The sequence below is a fragment of the Theropithecus gelada genome, chromosome 7b, assembly GCF_003255815.1.
Source record: "Theropithecus gelada isolate Dixy chromosome 7b, Tgel_1.0, whole genome shotgun sequence".
In the NCBI taxonomy this organism is placed as follows: domain Eukaryota; kingdom Metazoa; phylum Chordata; class Mammalia; order Primates; family Cercopithecidae; genus Theropithecus; species Theropithecus gelada.
In genome coordinates, this window is record NC_037675.1 from 10,611,903 (window position 1) to 10,636,960 (window position 25,058).

The 25,058-nt window shown below is 46.8% G+C and overlaps 1 protein-coding gene across 2 annotated transcripts in view; it reads left to right on the forward strand.

Annotated features, from left to right (window-relative positions):
- Positions 1-25,058, forward strand: part of SLCO3A1 (solute carrier organic anion transporter family member 3A1) — a 319,450-nt gene that overhangs the window by 228,782 nt on the left and 65,610 nt on the right. For both annotated transcript variants that reach the window (XM_025392175.1, XM_025392174.1), the window contains exon 3: positions 15,995-16,093. In XM_025392175.1, the coding sequence (XP_025247960.1) occupies positions 15,995-16,093 (99 nt within the window). The remainder of the gene's footprint in view (positions 1-15,994; positions 16,094-25,058) is intronic.

The following is a 25,058-nucleotide window of genomic DNA, read 5'->3' on the forward strand; positions in this document are numbered from 1 at the left end:
ATTAGTCCATTCTCATGCTGCTAATAAAGACATACCTACAACTGTGTAATTTATAAAAGAAAGAGATTTAATGTACTCACAGTTCAGGATGGCTGGGAAAGCATCAGGAAACTCACAATCATGGCAGAAGGGGAAGTAATCACTTCCTTCTTCACATGGTTGCAGGAGAGAGAAGTGCTGAACAAAAGGGGTTAAAACCCCTTATAAAACCATCAGATCTCGTGAGAACTCACTATCATGAAAACAGCGTAAGGGTAACCACCCCCATGATTCAATTACCTCCCATGGGTAATTCCCATGGAATTACCTCCTCCCACGACCCGTGGGAATTATGGGAGCTACAATTCAAGATGAGATTTGGGTGGGGACACAGCCAAACCATTCCAGGGAGGTCCCTGATATGGGTCCTTTTATTACCCTGTGGTTGGGGTAATAGAAGGCCTCCCTTCCCTTCATGGGCTTTTCGGAGATGATCATTTTTTTTGACAGACACAGCATGAGACCTTCATTGATTACCACAGATCCCCGCAGAGTCATTTGCCCTGCCGTGTCCTCCTACAGGAGCGGGGAACCACCCTCAGAGGAGCTGGTGATCCTCCTACCTTGAACGGCACTGCTCCAGCCACGCTGGTGAGGCGGGCATTCCCTGGCATGAGAAAGTGTCTGGCTCCCTCTGGTGACAAGAGGAAGCACCTGAGCCTTTGCGACCATTTCCACTGGTGGTGGAGCCCGAGATGAGGATGGATAAACTAAGGTCCAGAGATCCCCCACACTGTGGGTGCGGGGTGGAGTCCCAAGTAGAGGCTCCATGCCACTTAAGCTCAGTTCTGTCTCCCTCAGCACCCTGGGCTTCCCAGAACCAGCAGGGATATGGCTCCGAGCAGGCTCTTCAGCACTCTCTGCAGGCACTGGTTCCTTTGGAATTAATTAGGTTTATTTGAAATTAGTTTAGAGTTAGAGGGATTTCCAAAGCCCTCAACCTTCTGCTGCCATTTCCCCTTTCTGAGTGGGAGGAAGTGCAGGATCCTGCAGGACCTGGGCTCCTATGCAGTTGTGTGGCCTCAGGCTGGTAATCTAACTTTGCTGTGCCTCCATTTCTTCATTTGTAAACTGGTGGTGAAGACACCTGCCTCTCAGGGTTCTGAGGATTACATTCTATGCAGTGTCTAAAGGCCCTAGCACATGGTGGGTATTTAATGAAGAATGATTTTGTTGTTGCCATTATTGATGGCATCAATAGAGCTGGATCTCGAGGTAGCAGTGGGCTTTCCACTGTGGAGCAGCAGAAACAAAGTTAAGTCACTATATCCCCATTGGGTGAACACCTGAGCATATTAGTGAATGAGAGTGAAAAATAACTGGGATCTACACAAATTGGCTTTTGGGAACACCAGAGCTGGCTAGCACAGGGCCTGACTTGGGTCTTGCCCTTGAGGCCTGGGCTCATCCCCAAGGTTTTCCGAGCCTCAGGGACCTCCACAGCAGCACTCCATAGCAGGTGTCTCCCTGAGGCCACATAGCCTGAGTAGGACAAACCTGAGCCCAGGAGCTGCCGTGCTCCCTGCTGCAGCAGGTCATAGCCTGACCTCAGCGCACCTCCACCGGCAGCTGCAGCCCAGCCTTCTCCCGCACAGCCACACCACTGACTCTGCTTGTTTGCAAGGGCCTCCCTCTACTGTCTACCTCACATCTTGGGGCTCTCCCACACCTCTGCCTTTTCCCAGGCTGTTCCTGCCTTCTTCCTCTCCTTCCTCCCCTTTCTTTAGTCCTCTGCTTTGTTTTTATTTCAGCTTCCCATTTACTGTACATGTATCATTGGGCACGTTACTTAATCTCTCTGTGTCTCAGTTTCCTTACATGTAAAATGGGAGTGTATCTGCACATAGGGTTGTGGCGACGATTAAATGAGGTAGTACATGGAATGTGCTAGAACCCAGCCCTCAGCTCACTAGGCATCAGCACCGTCATCCTCACTAGCAACAGACCTGCCTCAAAACCCAACTCTGGCCCTACACTATGAATGGGCTATTTCCCTCACGGATGTGCTATGACTCATCGGCCATACGCGAGCTCATGCCCTGTGAGAAAACAGTTTATCTTGTGTACCACGTTTAGGAAACTTATTTCCAAGCCTGCCCTTTGCTAGGCATAGTGAGGGGTCCAGCAATAATAAAACGGTCCCACAGGTCAGAGCTCCCTGGCAGTTTTCCATCTGGCCAGTCCTAACCAGGGAACAATGCCCATGAAGGTGCTGATTTTATCCTGACATCTGGGGGCCCTGGGATGGCTACATTCATGTTAGTTGGCCCACCACGTGCATCTAGTACTCCATGCCACTAGGGGACACACTATAGCTTCCAAGCACCCTCTCAAGTGTTGGCCCACATGATCCCCACTCTGGTCTTGGGAGCTGTGTTAGTCTCCTGGGGCTGTCATAACTGGGTGGCTTCAACAGCAGACATTCATTTTCTTACAATTTTGGAGGCTGGAAGCCTAAGATGGTAGTGTTGGCCATGGGTCTCCTGAGAACTCTCTCCTTGGCCAGCAGATGACCAGCTTCTCACTGTGCCCTCACACGGTCTGTCCTCTGTACCTGAGCTTCCTTGGTGTCTCTGGGTCCAAATCCCTAAGGACACCCATCAGATTAGATTAGGGCCCCCTCTAAGGGCCTCATTTTAATGTAATAACCTCTTTAAAGTATCTCTGAATACAGTCACAGGCTGAGGTTCCTGGGGCCCAGACTCAGTCCAGCCCATAATAGGGGGAGAGCAGAGCAGGTGACTGCCCTGTTTTCCAGATGGAGTTGCTGAGGCTTTGAGGGGTGAGTGCCTTGAGCACAGCCTCCTGCTGTTGCCAAGTTGCCCTGCAGAGCTTTGAAGCCTGAACTGGACACAAGGTCCTGCGGTCTCTGCGCTGCCCCTTGCTGGGGGCTTGGGTGTGGACAGCAGGGAGCCTGCAAAACCTGCATCTGAGAGGATGTCCGTAGAGAGCTTCTTGGAGGATCCCACTGGGCTCACACATAGAATGTGAGCCCTTCAGGAAGGCACAAGCTGTTGTTTCTCTGGATGGATTTCCTGCCTGCAGCTAGCCAGCCTGAGAGGCATGTGCCTTCGCCCGGGTAAGGCCTGGCTGGGCCTGGAGAGAAAGAAAAGATGCTTCTTTCAGCTGGGTCGAGAAGCCCAGAGTGACAACAGCTGCAGCTTTGACCAACTGCAGATCCTCCCTGAGCATCCTGAAGTTGTCTAGCTTTGTGGGAGGACATCATTATACAAATTATTTTCCGTGAGGCCGGGGCTTCCTACCCCACCCAGGCCTGGGTAGTAATCAGTTTACAGTTTGACACACATGGGGTCCTTCCTCCAGGCAAAAGGCTGTACTGCCCCTATGGAAAAGGTGATTTTTGCTTTTTTTAAGACAGGGTCTCTGCTTTTCCCAAGCCTACAATTATTATGGCAAGCCCAATACATGGAATTTTTTTTTTCATCCAGGCTGACTAGAAGCAGAACTATAGAAAAAGAGGTCACGTGCTATGATAGAAGGGAGAAGGTGAAGGAAAAGAGAAAATCTAGGAAGGCCCCTTGGAGGTGGTGGTATTTAAGGCAGGCTTTGAATGGAGGGCCAGGCTTTGGTGCACCACTAGGGCCCTGGAGAAGGAGAAACTGGGCTGACAACCAGCATGAGCAAGGCCCAGAAACCAGACAGCGCTAGGGGCCATGCTCGGTGCCCCAGAGGCCACACAGGGTACACCAGGCAGATTTCTGTGCTGAGTGCTCACAGTCATGGTGGCATACAGTGCTGCTTTAGCTGGCTCTACAAGAGATTTGGGTTCTGTCACCATACTCAGTGACTTTGGTGTGGCCACATTTGACAAATGGCTGTCCCTCCACCTTCCAGGGTGAATATCAAATCGTATCCATATTCTTCCTTTAACCCACGTGCCCAGATGCATTTTGTTTTGGAGGGGGGGAGGTAGGTATTTTTCATTTTTATGATACATAGTAGCTGTGTGTGTGTGTGTATCTATATATATATATATCTATATATATATATGGTACATGAGATTTTTTTGACACAGGCCTACAATGTGCAATAATCACATCAAGGTAAATGGGGTATCCATCACCTCAAACATTTATCATTTCTTTGTGTTACAGACATTCCAGTTACACTCTTTCAGTTATTTTTAAATGTAAGATAAATTACTGTTGACTGTAGTCACCCTATTGCAATATCAGATACTAGAGTTGATTCATCCTGTCTATATTTTTGCACCCATTAACCATCCCCACCCACCCCCGGCCCCCTTCCCAGCCTCTGGTAACCATCAGTCTACTCTTTACCTCCCAAATGCATTTTGGGTACCAGCTATTTCTTTGGTCAGTGCCGGTGCCACTGGTGGTGCTTTTTTTTCTTTTTTTTTTTTTTTTTGAGACAGTCTCGCTCTGTTGCCCAGGCTGGAGTGCAGTGGTGTGATCTCGGCTCACTGGTGCAATCTTGGCTCACTGCAACCTCCACCTCACGGGTTCAAGCAATTCTGCCTGCCTTAGCCTGCCAAGTAGTTGGGATTACAGGCACCCACCACCATGCCCAGCTAATTTTTATATTTTTAGTAGAGATAAGGTTTTCGCCGTGTTGGCCAGGCTGGTCCCGAACTCCTGACCTCAGGTTATCTGCCCACCTCGGCCTCCCAAAGTCCTGGGATTATAGTGTGAGCCACTGCGCCCAGCCCATTGGTGGTGCTTTTTAATGGGAAAGTCTGGTCAAGGGCAGCGAGGGCAGAGGCTCATTCTAGTCCAGGGTTCTCAACCTGTCTGCAGGTAGAATCGCCTGGGGACTTTGGGAAAAGCCCAGTGCCCAGTCAGTCTTCCAGACCAGCTTCATCACAATCTCCAGGAGTGAGACCTAGGGATTTGTATTTTCTTTTTACAGGTTTCCCAGGTGAATCCAATGTGTAGCCCAGTTTGCGCACCAATGATGTATCTGATCTAAGAGGTTAACAGGTGCGGTAATGTGGGGAGGGGCACATATGCTCTGGCTCTATCATATACGGTATGGATTTGGTAACGTTAGTGTTTGGTTTTGTTTGTAAACTTTGTGATGGAGATAATTCTACTACACAAATTATGTGTGGTGTCCAACACCTAATATGTGCTCAGTAAATGATCACCTCCTTACCCTGTCCTTCCCTGTTCTCCTGCTCCTCAGACAGAAGCAAAGTCAGTTATGTAATGCTGGCAGGCTGTTGGCAATGGGCACCGGATGAATGTGTATTGCAGGTTTCCTGCTGTTTATAGATCATGTTTTATTCATGTACATATGATGCAGAATGCTCCCTCTGAGGGGAGAACTTTCAGCCTGCAGATTTCAAGATGTGGCAATACATTTGTATAAATTGAGGTCACGGAAGGAAAGTGGGAGATGAGAAACGCAAAGCCCTGACGGAGGGTTTCATGGGCATTGAGGAAGTGGAGGCCAGGGATGTTCAAGCAGCCTGGAATTGCTCTTTTTTCTAGGTCGGCACTGCCCTCTAGTGGAACAGAGTCACAGCCAACCCGCTTTTCCTCCTCACTCCTTCCACTGGTGAGAACCATCTAGGGTTAAAATTACTCCAAGTCCAGCTAAAGAAACAGCTCAGGGAGACCAGCCATGCACGCCCCCATTCTTGGACTCATTGTTCCTGAAACACAAAGATAATTCTAGAAAGCATCTATTCATGCCAGATATCAGAAGCTTTGCATGCGTTACATATAATTGTCACTGTTCTACAAGACTGATAACTCTTCTTCCCAGACTCAGAGTTAGGAAGTGAATCTTCCAGAAATTGAGCAATGTAACCAGGATTCCAGCCTGGTAGGAATCAGCCTTGGTTGATTCTCGAGCCTTCACCACTATGCCATGATACCTGCTGTTTCTCTAGGAACTAGGTCCTTGAGTCCTGAGTTCAAATCCACTTCCACCATGTACAAGCCGTGTGACCTTGGTGCAACTGACTGATCTCTCTGTGTTTCTATATTCTCATCTACAAAAAGAGTCCATTAAAATCACCTTATCAGGGCATAGTGAGAATGATTGACCTTGAATAAATCAGAAGGGGCAGAGAAAGAGCTGAAGAAAATGACTGCCTCTGGTTGGTAGGAAAACTGTGTTTTCCCCCTGCTGAATGCATTACTTTTATAATCAGACCAAATGACCACTTTCCTTGTAAAGAGGCAGAAGCCTTCACCCATGTGTACCAGCCCTGCGAGATATTATAGGAGACCGTTTTCTTGTTTCCTCGAAGTTGAGTCAAGCAAATCTAAGATTCCTCTAAAGAAAACCTCAGGCTTCCCCCTGAAGGGATCTCTCGTTTTGTCAAGTACAGAACCCTCAGCTCTGCCCTTCGGCTGCCTAGCTTGGTGTTGTCTCTGTCACTGCTAAGAAGTCAGGACTGACTGTCATGTGAGATCTCACTGTCCTCAGGTGCCCTCCCTTCCCACGTTCAGGAAGGGATCCGAGCAGAGGCTTGGTGCAGGGCAGCATGACTCCTGGGTACAGTAGGTTCCTCCTTCACCACTCTCCCAAGGACAGCTGAGAAGTGCTTGGTCCTTGCAGTTCCATTCCATCAGCACCTGAACTTCTATTGCAATAGATAATTGTATTCTTCAGAAATACATTCTTCAGAGAATCATATTTGTCTCTAAGCTTTCTGTCATTAGGAGAACTGTGTTAAGGATTTATTAAAAATTACTCATAAGAAATAAGCCTTGTACGTAGAAACAGACGAGAAGGGAAGATCTAAATGAATGTCAGTGTTTCTGGATGGTGAGAGATGGTGATTTGTGTTGTCATCTTTGTAATAATGATTGCTAAAATTTATTGAGCACTTACTGTATGCCAGGCACTGTGGAAAGCCCTTGTGATGCACTAATCACTGAAACCTCAAAACAATCCTGCGAGGTGGGTACTGTTAACCTCACTCACAGGTGAGAGTATGGAGGGCCAGAGTAGGTAAGTACCTTTGTCAGGGTCACACAGCCAGTGACTGCAGACCCTGGCCATCCAGCTCTAGGGTCTGTGTTCTTGGCCACTGCGTTATTCTGCCTCTCTATGCTTGGTTTATTCTCAAGTCATCCTTAATGAGCAAGTGCTGCTTTTAAAATGAAGGAAAGGGGTTTTGGTTTATTTGGGTTTTTTTGTTTGTTTGTTTGTTTGTTTGTTTGTTTGTTTTTCTGAGACGGAGTCTCACTCTGTCGCCCAGGCTGGAGTGCAGTGGTGCCATCTCGGCTCCCTGCAGGCTCCGCCTCCTGGGTTTTACTTACACCATTCTCCTGCCTCAGCCTCCCGAGTAGCTGGGACTACAGGCATCCGCCACCATGCCCAGATAATTTTTTATATTTTTAGTAAAGACAGGATTTCACCGTGTTAGCCAGAATGGTCTCCATCTCCTGACCTCATGATCCACCCGCCTCGGCCTCCCAAAGTGCTGGGATTTCAGGAGTGAGCCACCGTGCCCAGCCGGGGTTTTGTTTTTAAATTAACTTATATGATTCCATGAATGATAAACGCATAGGAAGAAAGACAGTACAAATATAATAATGCCTAAAGGGAAATATGAGACTGATGCTAATCCTTTACACAATCCTGTATTTTCCACATTCTCTAAAATAAGCATAATTTACCTAAGTGATTTAAAAAGTCATAAAAGAAAAGAAAATCCTGCTGTTAGAGGCACCAGTAAGAAGAACAAATAACAGCTGATGGTTTTTGAGAATGTCTGTGTTCCAGGAATTGACCAGAAGCATTCTGTGCACTACGTATTTGACCCTCAATAACCCCATAGGAGGTAGGGACTGTTGTCATCCCATTTTACACAGGAGGAGACTGAGGCCGAGGGAGCATTTGTACCATGCTCACAGACACACCAGTACAGCAGAGCCTTGACACTGATCCTCCCTCAAGGTCAGTAGTACCTCTGTGTCCTTTTCCACCCCAGGAGACTGAGGGTGAGAAACACGAATGGGTGCGCCTAATTTCACAGTGAGTAGGGGAACCGATAGCAGCCCTTGGGTTTCTGGATGGCCTGTTTGGCTTTGCTTTCACGGGCATAAAGAGTTCATGCCAGCGGGGAGCAGATGCCTACAGCTCCTCGGGCAGCCTGTGCTCCCCTCACCCAGCCCCACAGGTTGTTCAACGCAGGAACCACGCCCCATGCTACGCTTTGACAAAGAGAAAAATAAAGGTTCACGTGGAAGGGTCAGCATTTTTCTCAAACAATGCGGCATGCACCACCATAGCCAGCCAGTGATAGTATCTCTTCCAAGAGTAGGCCTTCCGGTGAGCCTGCAGAAGCCCCAGGGCCAGGCGAAAGGAGGGAGAACAAGAATGGGTACCATGGAGTCTCCCTCTTGGAGCGTCAGTGGAAACTGATGTTTATGAAGTGCTTCATCTGTGCCAGGGCTGGGCCCCCACGGTTGCTTTCATTTATTACTCACCACAACCCTGTAAAATGTCTTATTTTTGCAGTGCACACTTTGTTTTGCACACTTAGTTTTGCAGTGCACACTTTGTCATAAAGCAGGTGTCTGTAAGGCTGTGGATCTGTTATCGGGCTTCTCTTTTGCTTCATTGCTTTATTTGTTATTTCTTGTGCCAAAGGCACCTTGGCTTTAAAAGAAGTCCTGACACCCAACAGGGAACGTCTTGAAAACAGTTGTGCTTCTTCAAACACGTCTAGACTGGTCTTGGTCCTTAGCATTTCTATAAAGAATTTAGAATCAGCTTGCTACCTTCCACAAACACAAAATGTTCCCTAGTACTTTTATTATCTATTATTATTATTATTATTATTATTATTATTATTATTATTATTTGAGATGGAGTTTCACTTTTGTTGCTCAGGCTGGAGTACAATGGCGCTATCTTGGCTCAACGCAACCTCCGCCTCCCAGGTTCAAGCAGTTCTCCTGCCTCAGCCTCCTGAGTGCCTGGAATTACAGGCAAATCCCACCACACCCAGCTAATTTTGTATTTTTAGTAGAGACGGGGTTTCTCATGTTGGTCAGGCTGGTCTTGAACTCCCGACCTCAGGTGATCCGCCCACGTCAGCCTCGCAAAGTCCTGGGATTACAGGCGTGAGCCACCACACCCAGCCTCAGTAATAGTATTAAAGTTGAATAATTCTTCCTGTACCAGAAAATTTCAAGTTTCCAGTCGTTTTTTCCAAATTATTCTGGTTACATGCACCTAGCCTGACCCTTTATGTAGGCTTAGTGAGTCCCGTGGTCGGGTTGCATCTAGAAGGTGGTACATTGAATGGGAGAGTCCACAGTGCAGACAGGGACATCTGCAGAGGGACTTGAGGAAAGAGCACTGGTCAGGGAAAGAGGAGGTTTGGGTCTCGGTCCCAGCTCTGCCCCCAACTGGCCAGGTGAGCTTGGGCAGGCCATCGCCAAGAACAGTCACGCACTCCTTCCTCTGCATGGCCGCTGTGACTAGTGCTCTCAACCACACATCCTTTCAACAAACGGCAAACTTACTGTCCATCAGCACTGGGGCGAAATAGGAATATAAAGAAGAAGAAAGCATCATCTCTGCCTCAGGGGCTTAGCATCTACAACAGTGTCTCTTGGACTGTGCTGCAGTCAATGCCAAGTCTGAGAAATGACACACACAAAAAAAAGTTTTGTGGTCAAATAATTAACACAAAACCTTTGTGCAAGATTCCATTCAGGCATATTAGCATTTATAAGATCTGAGAAGTCTTGGAGTTTAACCCAGATTTGCTTAACAATTGTATTAGTTTTCTATCATTGCTGTGATAAATTATTGCAAACTTAGTGTAAAACGCAAATTTGGAGGTCAGACATCCATATTGGGTCTTACTGGGCTAAAATCAAGGTGCTGGCAGGGCTGTGATCCTGCATGGAGGAGAAAATCTGTTTTCTTGCCTTCTCCAGCTTCTAGAGGCTGCCCACATGCTTTGGCTTATGGCCGTCCACCATCTTCAAAGCCAGCGTGACTAGTCAGCTCTTTCTCATGCCATCTGTCTGGCTCACTCTGCCATCACATCCCCATTTCTGACTCTGACTCCCTCTTCCACATTTAAAGGATCCTTGTGATGAGATTGTGCCTATGGGGACTCTCCAGTGTAATCCCTTCATCTACAACCTTAATTCCTCTCTCTGTCACCCAGGCTGGAGTGCAGTGGTTCAATCTTGGCTCACTGCAAGCTCCACCTCCCAGGTTCACACCATTCTCCTGCCTCAGCCTCCCGAGTAGCTGTGACTACAGGCACCCACCACCATGCCCACCCAATTTGTTGTATTTTCAGTAGAGACAGGGTTTCACCATGTTAGCCAGGATGATCTTGATCTCTTGACCTTGTGATCTGCCTGCCTTGGCCTCCCAAAGTGCTGGGATTACAGGCGTGAGCCACCGCTCCCAGCCACCGCAGCTTTATTAAAGCACATCTGACAATGTGTGGCACATGGTGTGGAGGACTCGGTGCAGGGTGGGGTCTTTCTCTAGCCCCTCGCCATCATGTACTCTCATCTTGGTACTGCTCCTGATATCATATGATAGATTTGTGTTTGTTGCCATTCTTCAAACTCCACAAGGGTGAGGTTTTCGTCTGTTTTGTTCACTGCCATGTCCCATATTGTTCACTGTTACTAACATAGTCCTAGCAAGTAGAAGGTTCTCAGTGGGTATTTGTTGACTAAGAGTAGTGGAAAGTCTTTCTGATAAGATAGCAAGCTTCTTGAGGGCAAAATTCTTATCCAAGTTATCTTTTCTTCCCCAGGGTCCAGAGGTGGCTGGTGCTAAATGTAAAGATTGTTTAGTGTGGGAGAAGGCAGACTCACCACCGGGAAGTCTTGCTGGAGATCATTTTCTTAAGGAATTTGCCATAGTCTATACTTGGACTAATCTGTCATGCGCAGAAACTCTTCATCATCTGGGCATAAGTTGAGATCATAAGCTTCTCAGGCAATTTGCACCAGAGGGTCCCAAACTTTCTTGGTTCACAGCGTCCTGAGTCCAAAAGAAATAATAAGTTTTGTTTATCAAGTATTTAGGTTCATACTACTTAATAAGTGTTTCCATCCTAACAACATAGAGTAACTGCTTGAAAAACATGATACATATCAACAGAAAAAAATATATATATGTATATATATTTTAACCATAATTGCTTACTAATGGGATGTGTGTCCTGTTGGCAAATGCATGGTTTCTGAAACCTTGGATTCAAATTGGACACTGCCACCCCCATTTTCTGTTGCATATTGATTTCCACACTTGGTTTTCTCACAGCAACTATGGAAAACTCAGCTCACAAAGATGTGATGTCATTGAAAGAAATCCAGTGTTGAAACCATAGGCTACCATGGGATGGTAGATTCACATGTCCAAGAGATGTCAAGTATTGCTATGTTTCCCTCAAAAACTCACAGTATTCTGCCTTACCCTTGTGAGTTCACTGCAGTACTCAATGGTGTCCCAGCACACAGCCTATAAACTGCAGATTTGTGTTAATATAATTCACTGAAGGCCTGTGTACAGACCAGAATGCCAGAGCTAGATCACCATGGAGGGGCACTGCATTCAGCCCCTGATCTCCTTGTCCAGCCGTCTCATCCCTGGGAGGCCGGGTTAGCAACCCATTGTGCTTGGCTTGGCAAGCAGCAGAACAGTGAGGTGGACTCCAGACAGCCCGTCTGGTCTGCACACTGATGAGGCTTGAGATTTCAGCTGCTTCCCAGCAAGAACTCCTTCCTGGGCCTGGCCTGCTCCCAGCTCCAGCCCTCTCCCCCAGAGATAGCTTTAGGAAATGAGGTATGGAGGGTGTAGTGAGCTTTGGAAAGAGAAGGACTAGGAACCCTGGAGGGTGCCAGCCCTCACTGTTGTAGGAGAGATACAAGTGTCGTCTATTTAACAAACCCTTCCCTGGGTCTTTCTGTGTGCCACACACTGTTCTAAGAGGTTTGCAAATAGGAGGTCATTCAGTCCTCAGCACAACCCCAGGACATCGATCTATTGTTACCCCCACTTTACAGAAGAAGAAACTGAGGCACGGGACAGGAGGTTAAATATATGTTGCCTAAAGGTTCATGGAGCTGGGAAGTGGTAGAACTGGGATTTGAACCCAGGCTGTTCATACTCTTACCTGGACTTTTCCCTGAGGGGGTTAGAAAACCCCAGCAATCCTTCCCACTGTGCTGCTTTCTAGCAATGTGCTGGGGCCAGGTGCTGAATCACTCTAAGATTCTGTTTTTCCCCGGTGAAACGGCCCAGTAAACTTCTCCCTGGGGTCATTGAATGGCTTCCAGGAGATTAGGCATGTAAAGTGCTTTCTATTATCCAGGGTGGTAGCACAGAAAGCCTTCAGGGCTGCCTGGCTAGGGACTCCGAGGCACTCCTCCCCACCGACGTACATGAACCTGGAAGACAGCAGGGGGCAGCACCGGGCCGCTGCAGAGGGTTCTGCACCTGGAGGCGCCGGCCCTTCGTTCAACAGGGACCCTGCATCTCAGTGCCTGGCAATATGCCGCGCCTCCATTCAGGCAGAACGTTCGAGGTGGCTTTGCCAAAGCAAGAACAAAATCACAGCCTGAGAGGATGAATTAAGGGGGAAACCAAGGAAGCAAGCTCAGCATAACCGTTCTGTTAGCTCAGAACCTGCCTTGCACACCTGGGCCCTCTGAAGCTGTTCGTTTCAGTTGTTGTCTTAAGATACTTCTGAAGGCACTTCCTGATGCATGAAGGCCCCTCCCACATCCCACCACCAGCATTGCAGGTGGAGGTTTACCTTGAGGTCTATGTGAGGAGGAGTGACGTAGAAAAGTGACTAGAGGTTGCGCCTGAGGAGGAAGATGCTGTTTATACCAAAATACATGTGCACAGTGTCTGGTGTTTGGCATGGGGTCCTGTCAACTCTGTCCTGTTCCTTTTTAGGGTTATCTTTGTTCAGCTGAAACCCAGATGAGAACAGGACCTTGAAAAAGCCACAATCCAAACTCTGGAAACCCACACCCTCTCATAGAGGAATTTGGTGGAGAGGCTGCCTCAGGATGTGGTGTCTCCACCGCAGGCCACTGCTGTTCCCTGTTCAAGCTACCAGCCCCGCTCACTGGCCCATCTGGGCCCTGTGGGGCTCCTGTGGACAGCTGAGGCCAGCAGCTTGAGGGACACCCCTCTTTCTCTGCAAAAGGGCAGAAGGCCTGGGACCCCAGCTGTGCTATGATGTCTGGCCAGTCCTCACTTTCAAGTCTACTGTCTTTCTTTCAAGTCTACTGTCCCCAAGCATGGGGGTAACAGCACAATCTATATGCAACATCTTCAGCTTGTTGGGTTGTTTCTGTTTTTCCAAGGATTCTGAAGGTTTTGTCCTTTGACCTATTAAGTATTAATAATAATTCTCATTTTTCAGTTTGTAAGGCGTGGATCAGTGACGAATACATTGCTTGGGGGGTTTATTTAAAGGGAAGAAGGCCTATGATTGTGGGTGATGGGGAAGGTGCCGGGAGTCACAGCAGATGGTGAATCAGAAGGGTAGGCACAGCACCCTTGGCAAGAGAATTGTATTCTTGTGCTGTGTCCCGTTCTTTTGGGAAGGCCTGAGCAGTGAGTTTGTTTGCTGAGCCATCTCTAGAGTGCCCGTAACTCTGACTGATGGATTACCACAGCCTGCAGCCTGGATGGGAGGATATGACTGGCTTCAGTACTTTGCAGGAATCTCTCGGGTTTAGCGTGGGTGCCGCTCCTGAGTTGGACAACTGCTCTCCATGCCCCCTACTTCCTGCTGCTTTCTCAGATCCTCTTCCTGCTGCTCTGCTCCCTAACCACAACCCCACTAAATAAAGCCCCGTAATTCTAGTCCATCCCCAAAAGATCTTTTCCAGTATCATCCCCTGCCCCCAACTTTGTGTGCTTGGTTATCTTAATCAAAATTATGACAAACCAGAGATAATGTGCTAATCATGTGAACGTCACTCCTCTCCAAAGTGATACATTTTCATTTTTTAAAATGCAGCTTATTAACAGAAATAAGATTCTGCAGTTTCTGGTTGGCCGTGGAGTGACTGTTTGGAAACAGTGGAACTTCTACATTTCTTCACATCCAAGTAGGATTTTGCTGAGGGTGGACTCAGCCCTGTTCCTGTGATATAAAACATATTTTCTTCATTGTTTCCTTCATCAAACATCTCCTAAGTGACTGCTTCAGGGTTCTGGGTTCCTGTCTATAAATATGTGTTAGTTCGTTCTTGCCTTGCTATAAAGAAATACCTGAGGCTGGGTAATTTATAAAGAAAGGAGATTCCAGTGGCTTGGGGTTTTGCAGACAGTACTGGAAGCATGGCATTGGCATCTGCTCATGGTGAAGGTCTCCGGAGGCTTCCAGTCATGGCAGGAGGCAAAGGGGGAGCAGGCGCATTACATGGTGAGAGCCAGAGCAAGAGGGAGAAGGGGAGGTCCCAGACTCCTTTAAACAATCAGAACAATCAGATCTTGTGTGAACTGAGAGCACACTCATCACCAAGGGGGCAGTGCTGAACCATTCGTGAGCCCCATGATCTAATACCTCCCATTAGGCCCCACCTCCAACATTATGGATTACACTTCAACATGAGATTTGGAGGAGACAAACATGCAAACTATATCACGTGGCTTCCTTTGCCCAGTATTTAAAACCATTTGCTTTCCCCTGTGTAGTTTAAGTTGTTTTTCCCCACCCTAAGTCAATGAATGACTTCAGAGGAGGGAAAGCTTCAAGTCAGCGAGGCCCCGATTTTTTACTGTTTGGTTCAGCACCGAATCCCCAACCCTGAGAATAGTCCTTGGCACATAGAAGGAGCTCAGGAAAACTTGACTGAATGGATGAATATGTGATTGGTTCCACAACATCACCAAGAGAATTTAGGGTGAGTTGATCTACCCCTATGAACAGACTAGGCTGGAGAGCTACCCTCCACTGGGCTTAGGTTCCCTGCCGTGAAATTCATCTCTCACCCTGCTCTTCAAGTGCCTGTGTGGCCTGTTAGCACCCACCCTTGGAGCTACCTGGGTTGGAATTACCCATGCACTGACTGTCCTCATCAGATGGCCAGCTTCTAAAGGGAAGAGCCACTTTCTTGACTCTTATTTTTGCCTCCAGGGCCTGGAGAACTGTCAGTGCTCAAGAAATGTCTACCCAATTGAAATTTAAATAGATACAGCCTGTGGGTTTGAGTTTGGGTACTTTTCCTAGAATGTCCTAAAATTTCTGTGTAAAATGCCAGGTATTGTGTCCATCAGATACTTAAGCACTACCCAGAACTTGCCATCTTCTCAGGTCCTACAGAAACGCTTAATTCCTGAACAGCTGTAATAGCCACAACAACAATGGAAACAGATAATGACTTCAAAACATGGAGAGAAATTGAAGAATTGAAATTAATAAATATGTAACTAAATGTTAGATATTTACCATTGTGGGAACTTTGCTATTTGCTAAATTTCAGTGTCAGAACGTTTTATTATATTTGAAAATAATTTGTGGCATAGATTATCCTCACTTCACAAAAAATTCCTGAGTTTGCACAATGGGTGTCAAGGGATCTTAGCCAACCATAGATTAAATGAGTTACATAAAGCCAAATAAATGTAAAAGCAAAATTATAAAAGTCTTTTCAAAAGTGTGGATTGCAGAAAAAATATTTAATGATAGATGCAGATATATTTTAATATGTTTGATGTGGGGTGAAGTCCTCTAAAAGTAAATGACACAAATTTCAAAGCAACCTAGCAAAATACTATAGAATTGTAGCATAATATACAGTGCTTTCATAGAGTTTCCAAAAATTATAAATTCAGGCTTTCCCCTCTAGGATTTTTAGAATAATTCCTAATGTCATTTGTAAAAGCAGACATCTCATCTCATCAATGTAAAATAATATCCTTGACCTTTGGTGATTTTGCTTATTGAATAGCCTCTGTTTTGTAATCTCTTTTTTTTTTTTTTATCATCTTCTTTCAGGAATCCTGTTCACGATGCTGGTATTTGGACCAGCCTGCGGGTTTATCCTGGGCTCTTTCTGTACCAAAATCTACGTGGATGCAGTCTTCATTGACACAAGTAAGGAATATATCTTGATGTCTACCTTCCACCCACAAGCATTTCCTCCCTCATAAATGCGGCTTCAGCCTGTGGGTTCTAAAACCTTCTTGCTCGGAGACAGTCTTGATGCCCCTGCCTCTGTAGCTGGGGCTCACCCGAGATTAGTTGAAAGAACATGAGTGTTGGTTCAGAGGGCCTGACTCAAGTCTGGGTTCTGCCAACATCTACCTGTAGGCTGAATAACCCCCAGTAGCTGATTTTACTCCTCAAATCTGTATTTTCCTTATCTGTAAATAAAGGGTAACAATAATTATATCTGCCTGGCAGATAAGAATTTAATGTGAGTGTCTGTGTAGAAATGCTTGGCATATGCTCATTGAGTGGTGGCCCATTAACCTATGTGAGGATCCTACTTTCCAAACTAAGAGTTGGAGCATGTGTTCTGGAAGTGCAAGTGTACGAACGGGGTCAGTGAGACAGAATATTGGAAAATGCTTTTAGAAGACACTGTTGTGGTGGCCTTTGTGAGGAAATATCCACATTCAAAACCATTTTAATCAGAACTTGTGTTCTTAGCAGGAAGTGCAAGTCTCAGAAGACCCTGAGTTCCCCAATCCACGATTGTGGGATTGAATGGGATGCGAGATCGATGGGCTAGACTGTGCTGTGGTGACAGACGGTCCCAAAACCTCAGTGATTTTATACAACTAAGGTTTATTTCTTGGTCACACTACATGTGCAGGGTAGGTCGGCAGTGTCGGGGTCAGGGAGACTTGGCTCATCATGGTCACTTGTTGATCTGTTCTCAGGATCAGTAAGCATTCCCAGTGCCCCGTGCCCAGGCTCACAGAAGTTCCATCCTGACCCCAGCTTGCACAGTTACCAAGGCAGGAAACCAGTTTTACTCTGGCCCTTGAAACCTCTACTCAGAAATGACATACAATGTTTCCCCTCATATTTCATCAACAAAAGCAAGTCACGTGGTGTATTGGTTTCCTGTTGCTGCATAAGAAATGACCCCAAACCTAGTGACCTAAAACAGCAGACATTTCTTATCACGCAGTTCTTCATATTTTTTTCTGTGGGTCTGGAATACAGGAGCAGCTTCACTGGGCAGTTCTAGCTCAAGGTCTCTTATGAGGCTGCATTCAAGGTGTTGCAAGGTGGCAACCTGGTCTTGGGTCATCCCAAGGCTCAACTTGGGGAGGATTCACTTCCAAGCTCACTGCCATGGGCCCACAGGAGGGGGCTACCTCACCGTGACACCCCTGAAGCAAACAACCCAAGAGAAGGTGAAAGAGAGCACCTGAGGCAGGAGCCACAGTCTTTTTATAACCCAATCTCAGAAGTGACATCTCATTACTTCTGCTGTATTTTGTTTGTTAGAAGCTAGTCACTGGCCAGGCACGGTGGCTCACGCCTGTAATCCCAGCACTTTGGGAGGCCGAGACGGGCAGATCACGAGGTCAGGAGATCGAGACCATCCTGGCTAACACGGTGAAACCTCGTCTCTACTAAAAATGCAAAAAATTAGCTGGGCGTGGCGGTGGGTGCCTGTAGTCCCAGCTACTCGGGAGGCTGAGGCAGGAGAATGGTGTGAACCCGGGAGGCGGAGCTTGCAGTGAGCCAAGATTGCACCACTGCACTCCAGCCTGGGTGACACAGCAAGACTCCATCTCAAAAAAAAAAAAAAAAAAAGAAGCTAGTCACTTGTTCAGGTTTACTATCGAAAGAGAAGGGATTATTACACAAGGACCGGAATACCACGCAGCAGGGATTTTATGGACCATCTGGGTCATTGCCTACCATGTGCAGTCACATCTCTACCTTGTGTCTGAAAAGGAACACTATATTTACATGTAGTTTAGCATGTAGCAAAGCTGTATTTCCTTTCTCTCTGAAAACAGAGGGTGAGAAGCCATTCCAGCCTTTGCTTCTCATGCCGATCTATCCTCAGGATCAATAAGAATTCTCAGTCCCCAGGTTCTCAATTCATCATCTCTTGACAGTGCTAAATTTACTAATTCACCCCAAAGAAATAATGTGGTTTTAAATCCAATCAAGTCGCTTTGTGATTCACTCCATTAATCCCACTGATATATTTACTTGTAGCTAATGATGTTACAGATTCCAAGTGGAAAAAAAAAAATCAGAGGCAGCCTTATTTATTTATACTTTTAAAGTGCTGAGTCTGTTCAGAAGGCGATTGAGTGCTGGTGTTTTGTAGCCATTGGCTGGGCCTTTGAACCCATTTCCTAGGGAGTGCGGTAAGGGGTGGGCTGGGAAGAGACAGGACGTGTGAAGTGAGTCGGTTTCCATCTTGTTCGTATAGACAGGCCAGCTTCCACCACTGCACCCAAGGCAGCACAAGACAGGGCCAGCAGAGGGGATAGAGAGGAGGCATTCTCCTGATACAATGGGGAAGCCACCTTGAAGGGTAGCAAAGTGGCCAGGTGGCATATTTTGCCCTCAGTGGTATCAGTGGTGGCCTTTGAACCAAAACCCTGTGAATGACCAGATTATCTGAGCTGGAAAGAGCCTCAGACATCATTCCTTTCCAACTCTTTCATTTTACAAATGAGGAAACTGAGTCACAGACAGGGGAAGGGATGTCCCCAATCCAAGGAATGTATCTCTGTAAAACCCAGATCTCCTGAGCCTGCCTGTGAAGATTGCACTCACCAAACTGTCTTAGGAGAATGAAACGGCACCTTGTCTCAGTGCCCGCAATGACCAGCAGGTAGACAGATGGCTGGAGGAGGCTTAGCCCATCTACTCCCGGTTCCCTCCATTCGCTGAGGCTGTTCCTTCAGCCTGGAATGCTGTTTCCATCTTACTGTGTTCAGCATCTCTGTTTGCCCGTTAAGGCCCAGGGTGTAGCGGTGTGATCCATGGTTCCAGTCTCATTGGCTACTTGGTGCCTACATGGATGTAAGGCAGGTGGGCTCTTTTCAGTCCTGTGTGGGCATCTCGCTGATGGCAGCCTTCCCCACCAAGTTGATAATGGACTTCTCTTTCTGTTTCTAAAGAATGCAAGGTGCATTGTCAGTCATGATCTTTGCGTCCTTCCCATAGGCACCGTGAGGGTTGGTGCAGCTCTTTACCAGTAGAGGGCAGAATAATATCATTTATCCTATTTAGGGAGTCAGCCACAGAATTCTGTAGTTTCCAGCAGTTTTTATTGTTTCTAATCTTGTGACTGAAACTTGCCGCCTGCGGGTGGATTTGGGCTGTATTTGAGGAAGGGATTCTTAATTTCTTTAGGGCCTCCCCTATCTTTTCCTTGCTTTCCTAAAGCAGTACTCTTCTGTAGGGCTGTCCAATGTATGGAAACATTACTGTAGGCATTAATAGATGAGGGCCACACACATGGACACATGTTTCTGAAGTCCCCACTGAGACTGGGGTCCAGGAAAAGCAGCAGCCTGAAATTTGTGGGGAAGTGGCAAGGCAGGTCCACAGAGGGCCCTCGGTATGGGGTAGATGGAGGGGAGAAGGTGGCATCCACCACATAGCCTGGTGCCCACATTGAGAGAATCCAGTGAGGAAGCCTGGTTGAAACTTGTGAGTAGATGCAGCTGGGGGTGCCAAGGAGGGTTGGTTGTAGACATGGGCCAGCTCTGGGGTGACAGCCTCCACAGGCCACCTTGCCTGGAGGTCCCAACTGGCTCCACTTAGACATGGGCTGCCTCTGCTGCTATCTTTCATCCGTGTTTGATCCCTACGTGGTTCCCTTTGCTCCTCAGCTCAGGGAGAATCACTCTGTTCCCTGAGAGCTGGGGGAAGAAATGATGGTACCTCCAGGATTTCTTTTTTAGGTTCTTTATTAAACTGAACCCCAGGTGAGAACAGGACCTTGAAGAAAAGAAGGACTTGGTAACAGAATACATATCTAATCACTGCCTTGGCAAGCCTTAACTATGTGGGTTTATTACAAGAAGATTAGTAATACCAGCAGCCATGAATTGGTCACTTATTAAAGCTGTACATAGATTGCCTCACTGGAGCCTCAGCACATTTTTATGGGAGTGTAGATCCTACTATTAGGTGAGGCATTATCATGCAATGGTTAAGAATTCGAGCCCTGGAATCAGACTCCATTTGAATCCTGACTACCCCCCTTACGAGTTCTGTGATCCTGGGGACATTGCACACACATCCTGAGTCTGTGTGTGGATGGCATGAGCTACTCATGCAAAGCATTTAGCACAATGACTGGTGTATAGTAAGCACACAATAAATACTTATAATAAGAAATCCGAGAGGTTAACAGTTTCCACAGCTAGGGATAGAGCAAGGATTCATTCCCAGGCCTGTCTGACCTCAAAGCCCCATTCTTAACAGAACAGCTGGGTTCCCTGAAACATCTCCAGGAATGTAGCCAGAAGGGGGCTCCCTTCCATGGACAAAGGCCTTGTTGAGATGACCTAGCCTCACCAGCACATCCGTGCAGACTTGTCCTGAGGCACACACCAGCAGACCTCGCAGAAGGCTGCATGGCATTGGCAGCTGGAACAAGATGTGGCCATCTGTTTGCTTCACAAGAAAGGTCAACAGACTGAGAGCCTCCTGCTCTGCTGTCCTGAGGGTTGGCTGCTACTGCTAGATTCCTTCATTTTGGGCTAATTAGCCCAATGGCTGGGATTCTAGATGTTCAATGCCACCCTCCAGCCTTAGCCCCTTCCTGTCTCCATTTTCTAATTAGGTTTGTAACTTAATGATACTCTTAGAATTCTTGAGTCCCATAGCAAAAGTGTGGCAACATAGGTTAAACAAATAGGTAAATGAACTACCAAAAAAAAAAAAAAAGTCCATATGTCCCAGGAGTAAGAAGTAAATGTCGCCAATTTGCTTTGATCTGCTCTTCTCACAATCTCAGGTATCCTCATGAGTTTGTGGGTGGGTTGGTTGGTTAGGTTTAAACTGGTTTAACTGTATTTCCAGTGACTTTTCATTTGATCTTGGAAATGGGTGGAAATCTCAGTGAGCCCCCTAGGTCAGTTGACCTTTGGCAGAAAGAGTAAACAGCTGTCAACAACTCTCAACTTACCCAATACAAGCAACAAATAAGAACAACCCAAAAGTCAGACACAAAGAGTGGAAGGGTTAGAAAAATGGATCTCGTAAGGCTGGGCATAGTGGCTCTCACCTGTAATCCCAGCACTTTGGGAGGCCGAGGCAGGTAGATCACCAGAGGTCAGGAGTTTGAGACCAGACCAGCCAACATGGTGAAACCTGCCTCTACTAAAAATAAAAATTAGCCGGGCGTGATGGTAGGCACCTGTAATCCCAGCTACTTGGGAGGCTGACACAGGAGAATTGCTTGAACCTGGGAGGTGGAGGTTGCAGTAAACTGAGATCTCACCACTGCACTCCAGCCTGGGTAATAGAGTGAAACTCCATCTCCAAAAATAAATAAATAAATAAATAGGGGAAATGGATCTGGAAAAGGAGAAAAACCTTCTACGCCTGTTGACACCTATGTCAAGACAAGTCCAAGGTGTGCCTGGCTTCATGACAGACATTTCCATCATGGTGCACCCAGTGTATGGCTCTCTTTGTTCCACTCTGCAACCCTTTTCTCCTGTCCCCTTTACCAGACTTCCCTCAGAATGAAATGGCATCTGTTCTCATTGTCTGAAATGACCACAGGGTAGATTAGTGGCTTGATGAGGGAGTTGAGCCTGTTCACTTAGAGTCCCCTGAGTGTGCCACACCTTGGCTCAGCCTGTTCCCTCAGCCTGAGATACTGTCTCTGCCTCATTTTATTCAACATCTTTCTTCATCCATGTGTTTAGTTTTGTTGGCAATTGAATGTATCTAAGTAAATGAAACAGATTGGTGCTTTCAGTTTTGTTCTGGGCATCTTACTGAAAGCAGCCCTTGCCAGAAGGCTGAAACTGCAGCCGTTTTTTTAAAGTTAAGACACTAACTAGAACCAAATAGAGAAGTAAAGAGGTTTTCAAGCCTTCCTCCCTACCTTTACCTAAAACAATACTTTGCTATGTCAAGCCTGCCTGAGACGGCTGTTCTTATAGAACATGGATTTTTATTTCCTAAACCTTTTGTACTAGTCAGGGTAGACCAGGTTATGTTGCAGTAACAAACAGCTCCCAAATCTCAGCAGCTTAGAATACTAAATGGTTCTTTCTTCTTTGTGCTAGATCCAATGCAGATCAACACGAACATTTCGTTTATTGTAGCCTGTCAGATACCATCTTAGGAGGAAAGGGGTTGGAGTCATGCACCAGCTCATACACACTTCCACCCAGAAATGATACATAACCCCCTTGCTCACATTTCATAGGCAAATCTCTGTGGCTTATGGTGACACCTAACTTCACAAAGTGAGGAGGTGTCATCCTCCTTGACATCAGAGGTGGAGGACACTAATAACATCTACCACACTGTCCTCTTCCAGCCACACAGAGAACTCTCCCTCAATATCTCTAGTACTGAAACAGTATCTGTAGAGCATTGACAGATGATTGCCAGCAGGTGGAGGGAGATTTTTCACCATAACTAGCCAAAATGCCTTGTTAGCTGGGCACAGTGGTTCACACCTGTAATCCCAGCACTTTGGGAGGCCAATGTGGATGGATCACCTGAAGTCAGGAGTTCAAGACCAGCCTGGCCAACATGGTGTGAAACCCCATCTCTACCAAAAGTACAAAAATTAGCCAGGCATGGTGGTGGGCGCCTGTAATCTCAGTACTGGAGAGGCTGAGGCAGGAGAATTACCTCCACAGGAGGTGGAGGTTGTGGTGAGCTGAGATCACGCCACTGCGCTCCAGCCTGGGTGACAGAGCAAGAATCCGCCTCAAAAAAAAAAGAAAAGAAAAGAAAAAATAGTGTTTGTTATAGAGATGGACAGAGGTAAGACATTTTTCAGACAGGTCCAACCGTTAGTTGTCTTTCCTAGATCAAAGTCACCAAGCCTCCCCCCGCCCTCAGGGCAGCACACCCTACAGCTGAGCGGTTTCCCTCTGCATGTTATTTCTGTGTCTGCCACAGTGCTCCGGATAATTGAAATGGAGAAAAAAATCAATACTTCCCAAAATAGTCAGTGATGAGTGTCTGGGATCTACAGAATGCCGCTGTACGCCACCTTCACGCAGGCCCCGTCTCTTGTCCTTGCCCAGGTTGCAGGTGGGCTTTGGTTCTGACACAGGTGACGTGCCCTTCCCCATCTTTCAAACTGAGCCAATGTTGGCTTTCCTCACACATACACATACCTACAGGGAGCACGTTGACATGTTCACACAAACCGTCACCTCCCCCATCACTGTCCCTCTCCCTGGGATGTTTTCTCACACATAGAACAACAGAGTCACTAAATTCCTAACTAAAATATGACTTTTCTAATTTTGTTCCCCCAAACAACTGCTAGGATTTCTCTCTCTTTACCCGCTCACATCTGCCAGCTTTTCAATTCCCCCTTTATGGAGCCTGGAGATAATGGAGGAAATACTTCCGCTCCCTTTTGCTGTCTTCTGTTTTCATTCATTGCTTGGCAGCAGGTGAAGAAACACAGTAAAGCGACTAGTGAAAACATTCCTGTTCAGCTACCAGAGGCAATATCACTTCCTTGTGTCTTCCCTCATTTGCATAAAGATGCTTTCAAGATCACCTTGTGTTTTCCCATGCCGTACCTTTTAAAAAGATCCCTATTTTGAGATTCTCATTTATATACATATATGTACATAAAAGTGCAAATAACAAGATCTACTCTCTATATAAAGAGCCTACTATGCATCAGGTGATTCTTGCTCATTGCCTGTCATCCTTGCAACCACTCTAGGTTGAAGCTGTCTTCATTTTGCAAATGATGCAGCTAAGACTCAAGGAGGGTAAGTAACCTGCCCAGTATCATATGCTAGTAAGTGGCAGAGCTGGGATTCGCAAGTAATCTGCCCAGTATCACGTGCTAGTAAGTGGCAGAGATGGGATTTGACCCCAAGTTCTCAAAGCTTACACTGTCCCCTCTCCAGCTTGTAGCTATGCAGAAACATCTGGTCCATCGTAGTGCTGTTATTGCTGCTGAGTGTATGTCAGCGTCTCCAGGACAGTGACTAACCAGTGTTCTAAAGGCCACTTGCTACTTACTGGAAGAGCTGGTGGCCTTAGGCTCATGGCACAAAGAGCAGGAATTGATCATTCACCTCAGGCCCTATAGGGAGCCCAAAACAAAGTCCAGACATTGAAGAAGGGCAGTGGAACAGAAAGGTGAGAGCGTGGACCTTGTTCTGTCCTTCAGCCCCGTGAACCTGGGCAAGGAACCTAACCTTTCTAAGCCTCAGTTTCTCCATCTATAGAAAATAGAGATAATAAAAGTCCTGCCTTGTAGAGTTATGGGGAAGGTTGGCTGGAACAGTTAAGAATGTGCTCTGCATAATGCCTGGTGCAGAGGAAACCCTCAATAAATGATGACTGGCATTATCATTAATGCTAGCTGAGGAGTCTTCAGGGAGAGCATTTTATGAATGCTGAAGTGTTCATCTGGTGTCTGCGGTCATTACTCTTCCCAGAGCTGTCCATCCATCTGGTCCAGGCCTGCAACCCTGTTGGTCCTACTTCATACACCATTGCCCAGATCTCCCCAGTTCTCCTTCCGTGTTCCAGGGGCGTGGTTTGTTATCAAAGAGACATTTCTAAGCAGCTCGCCTGGGAGCCGTGCTGTGCAAGGCAGTTGTAAAGAGAGAGAAAGAAAAAAACTGTACCAAAGGGTAAGCTGAAGTTTATGTTCTTGTGACTTAGCTGGCAAAATCAAATAGTGGTACAAGGCCACCAAACCACATACATAGCACCTTTAAGCACATGAGTTGGCTGCAAAGCTTTGTATTAGAGAGCTGGTGCCAAGCCACAGGCCACCAACAAGGTTGGCATTAACCTCTCCACTAGTAGCATGGAAACAAGGGACCCTCACCATAAATAACAGGCTACCATCATCTGGATGCCCCAGCATGTGCCAGGTACTCTTCTG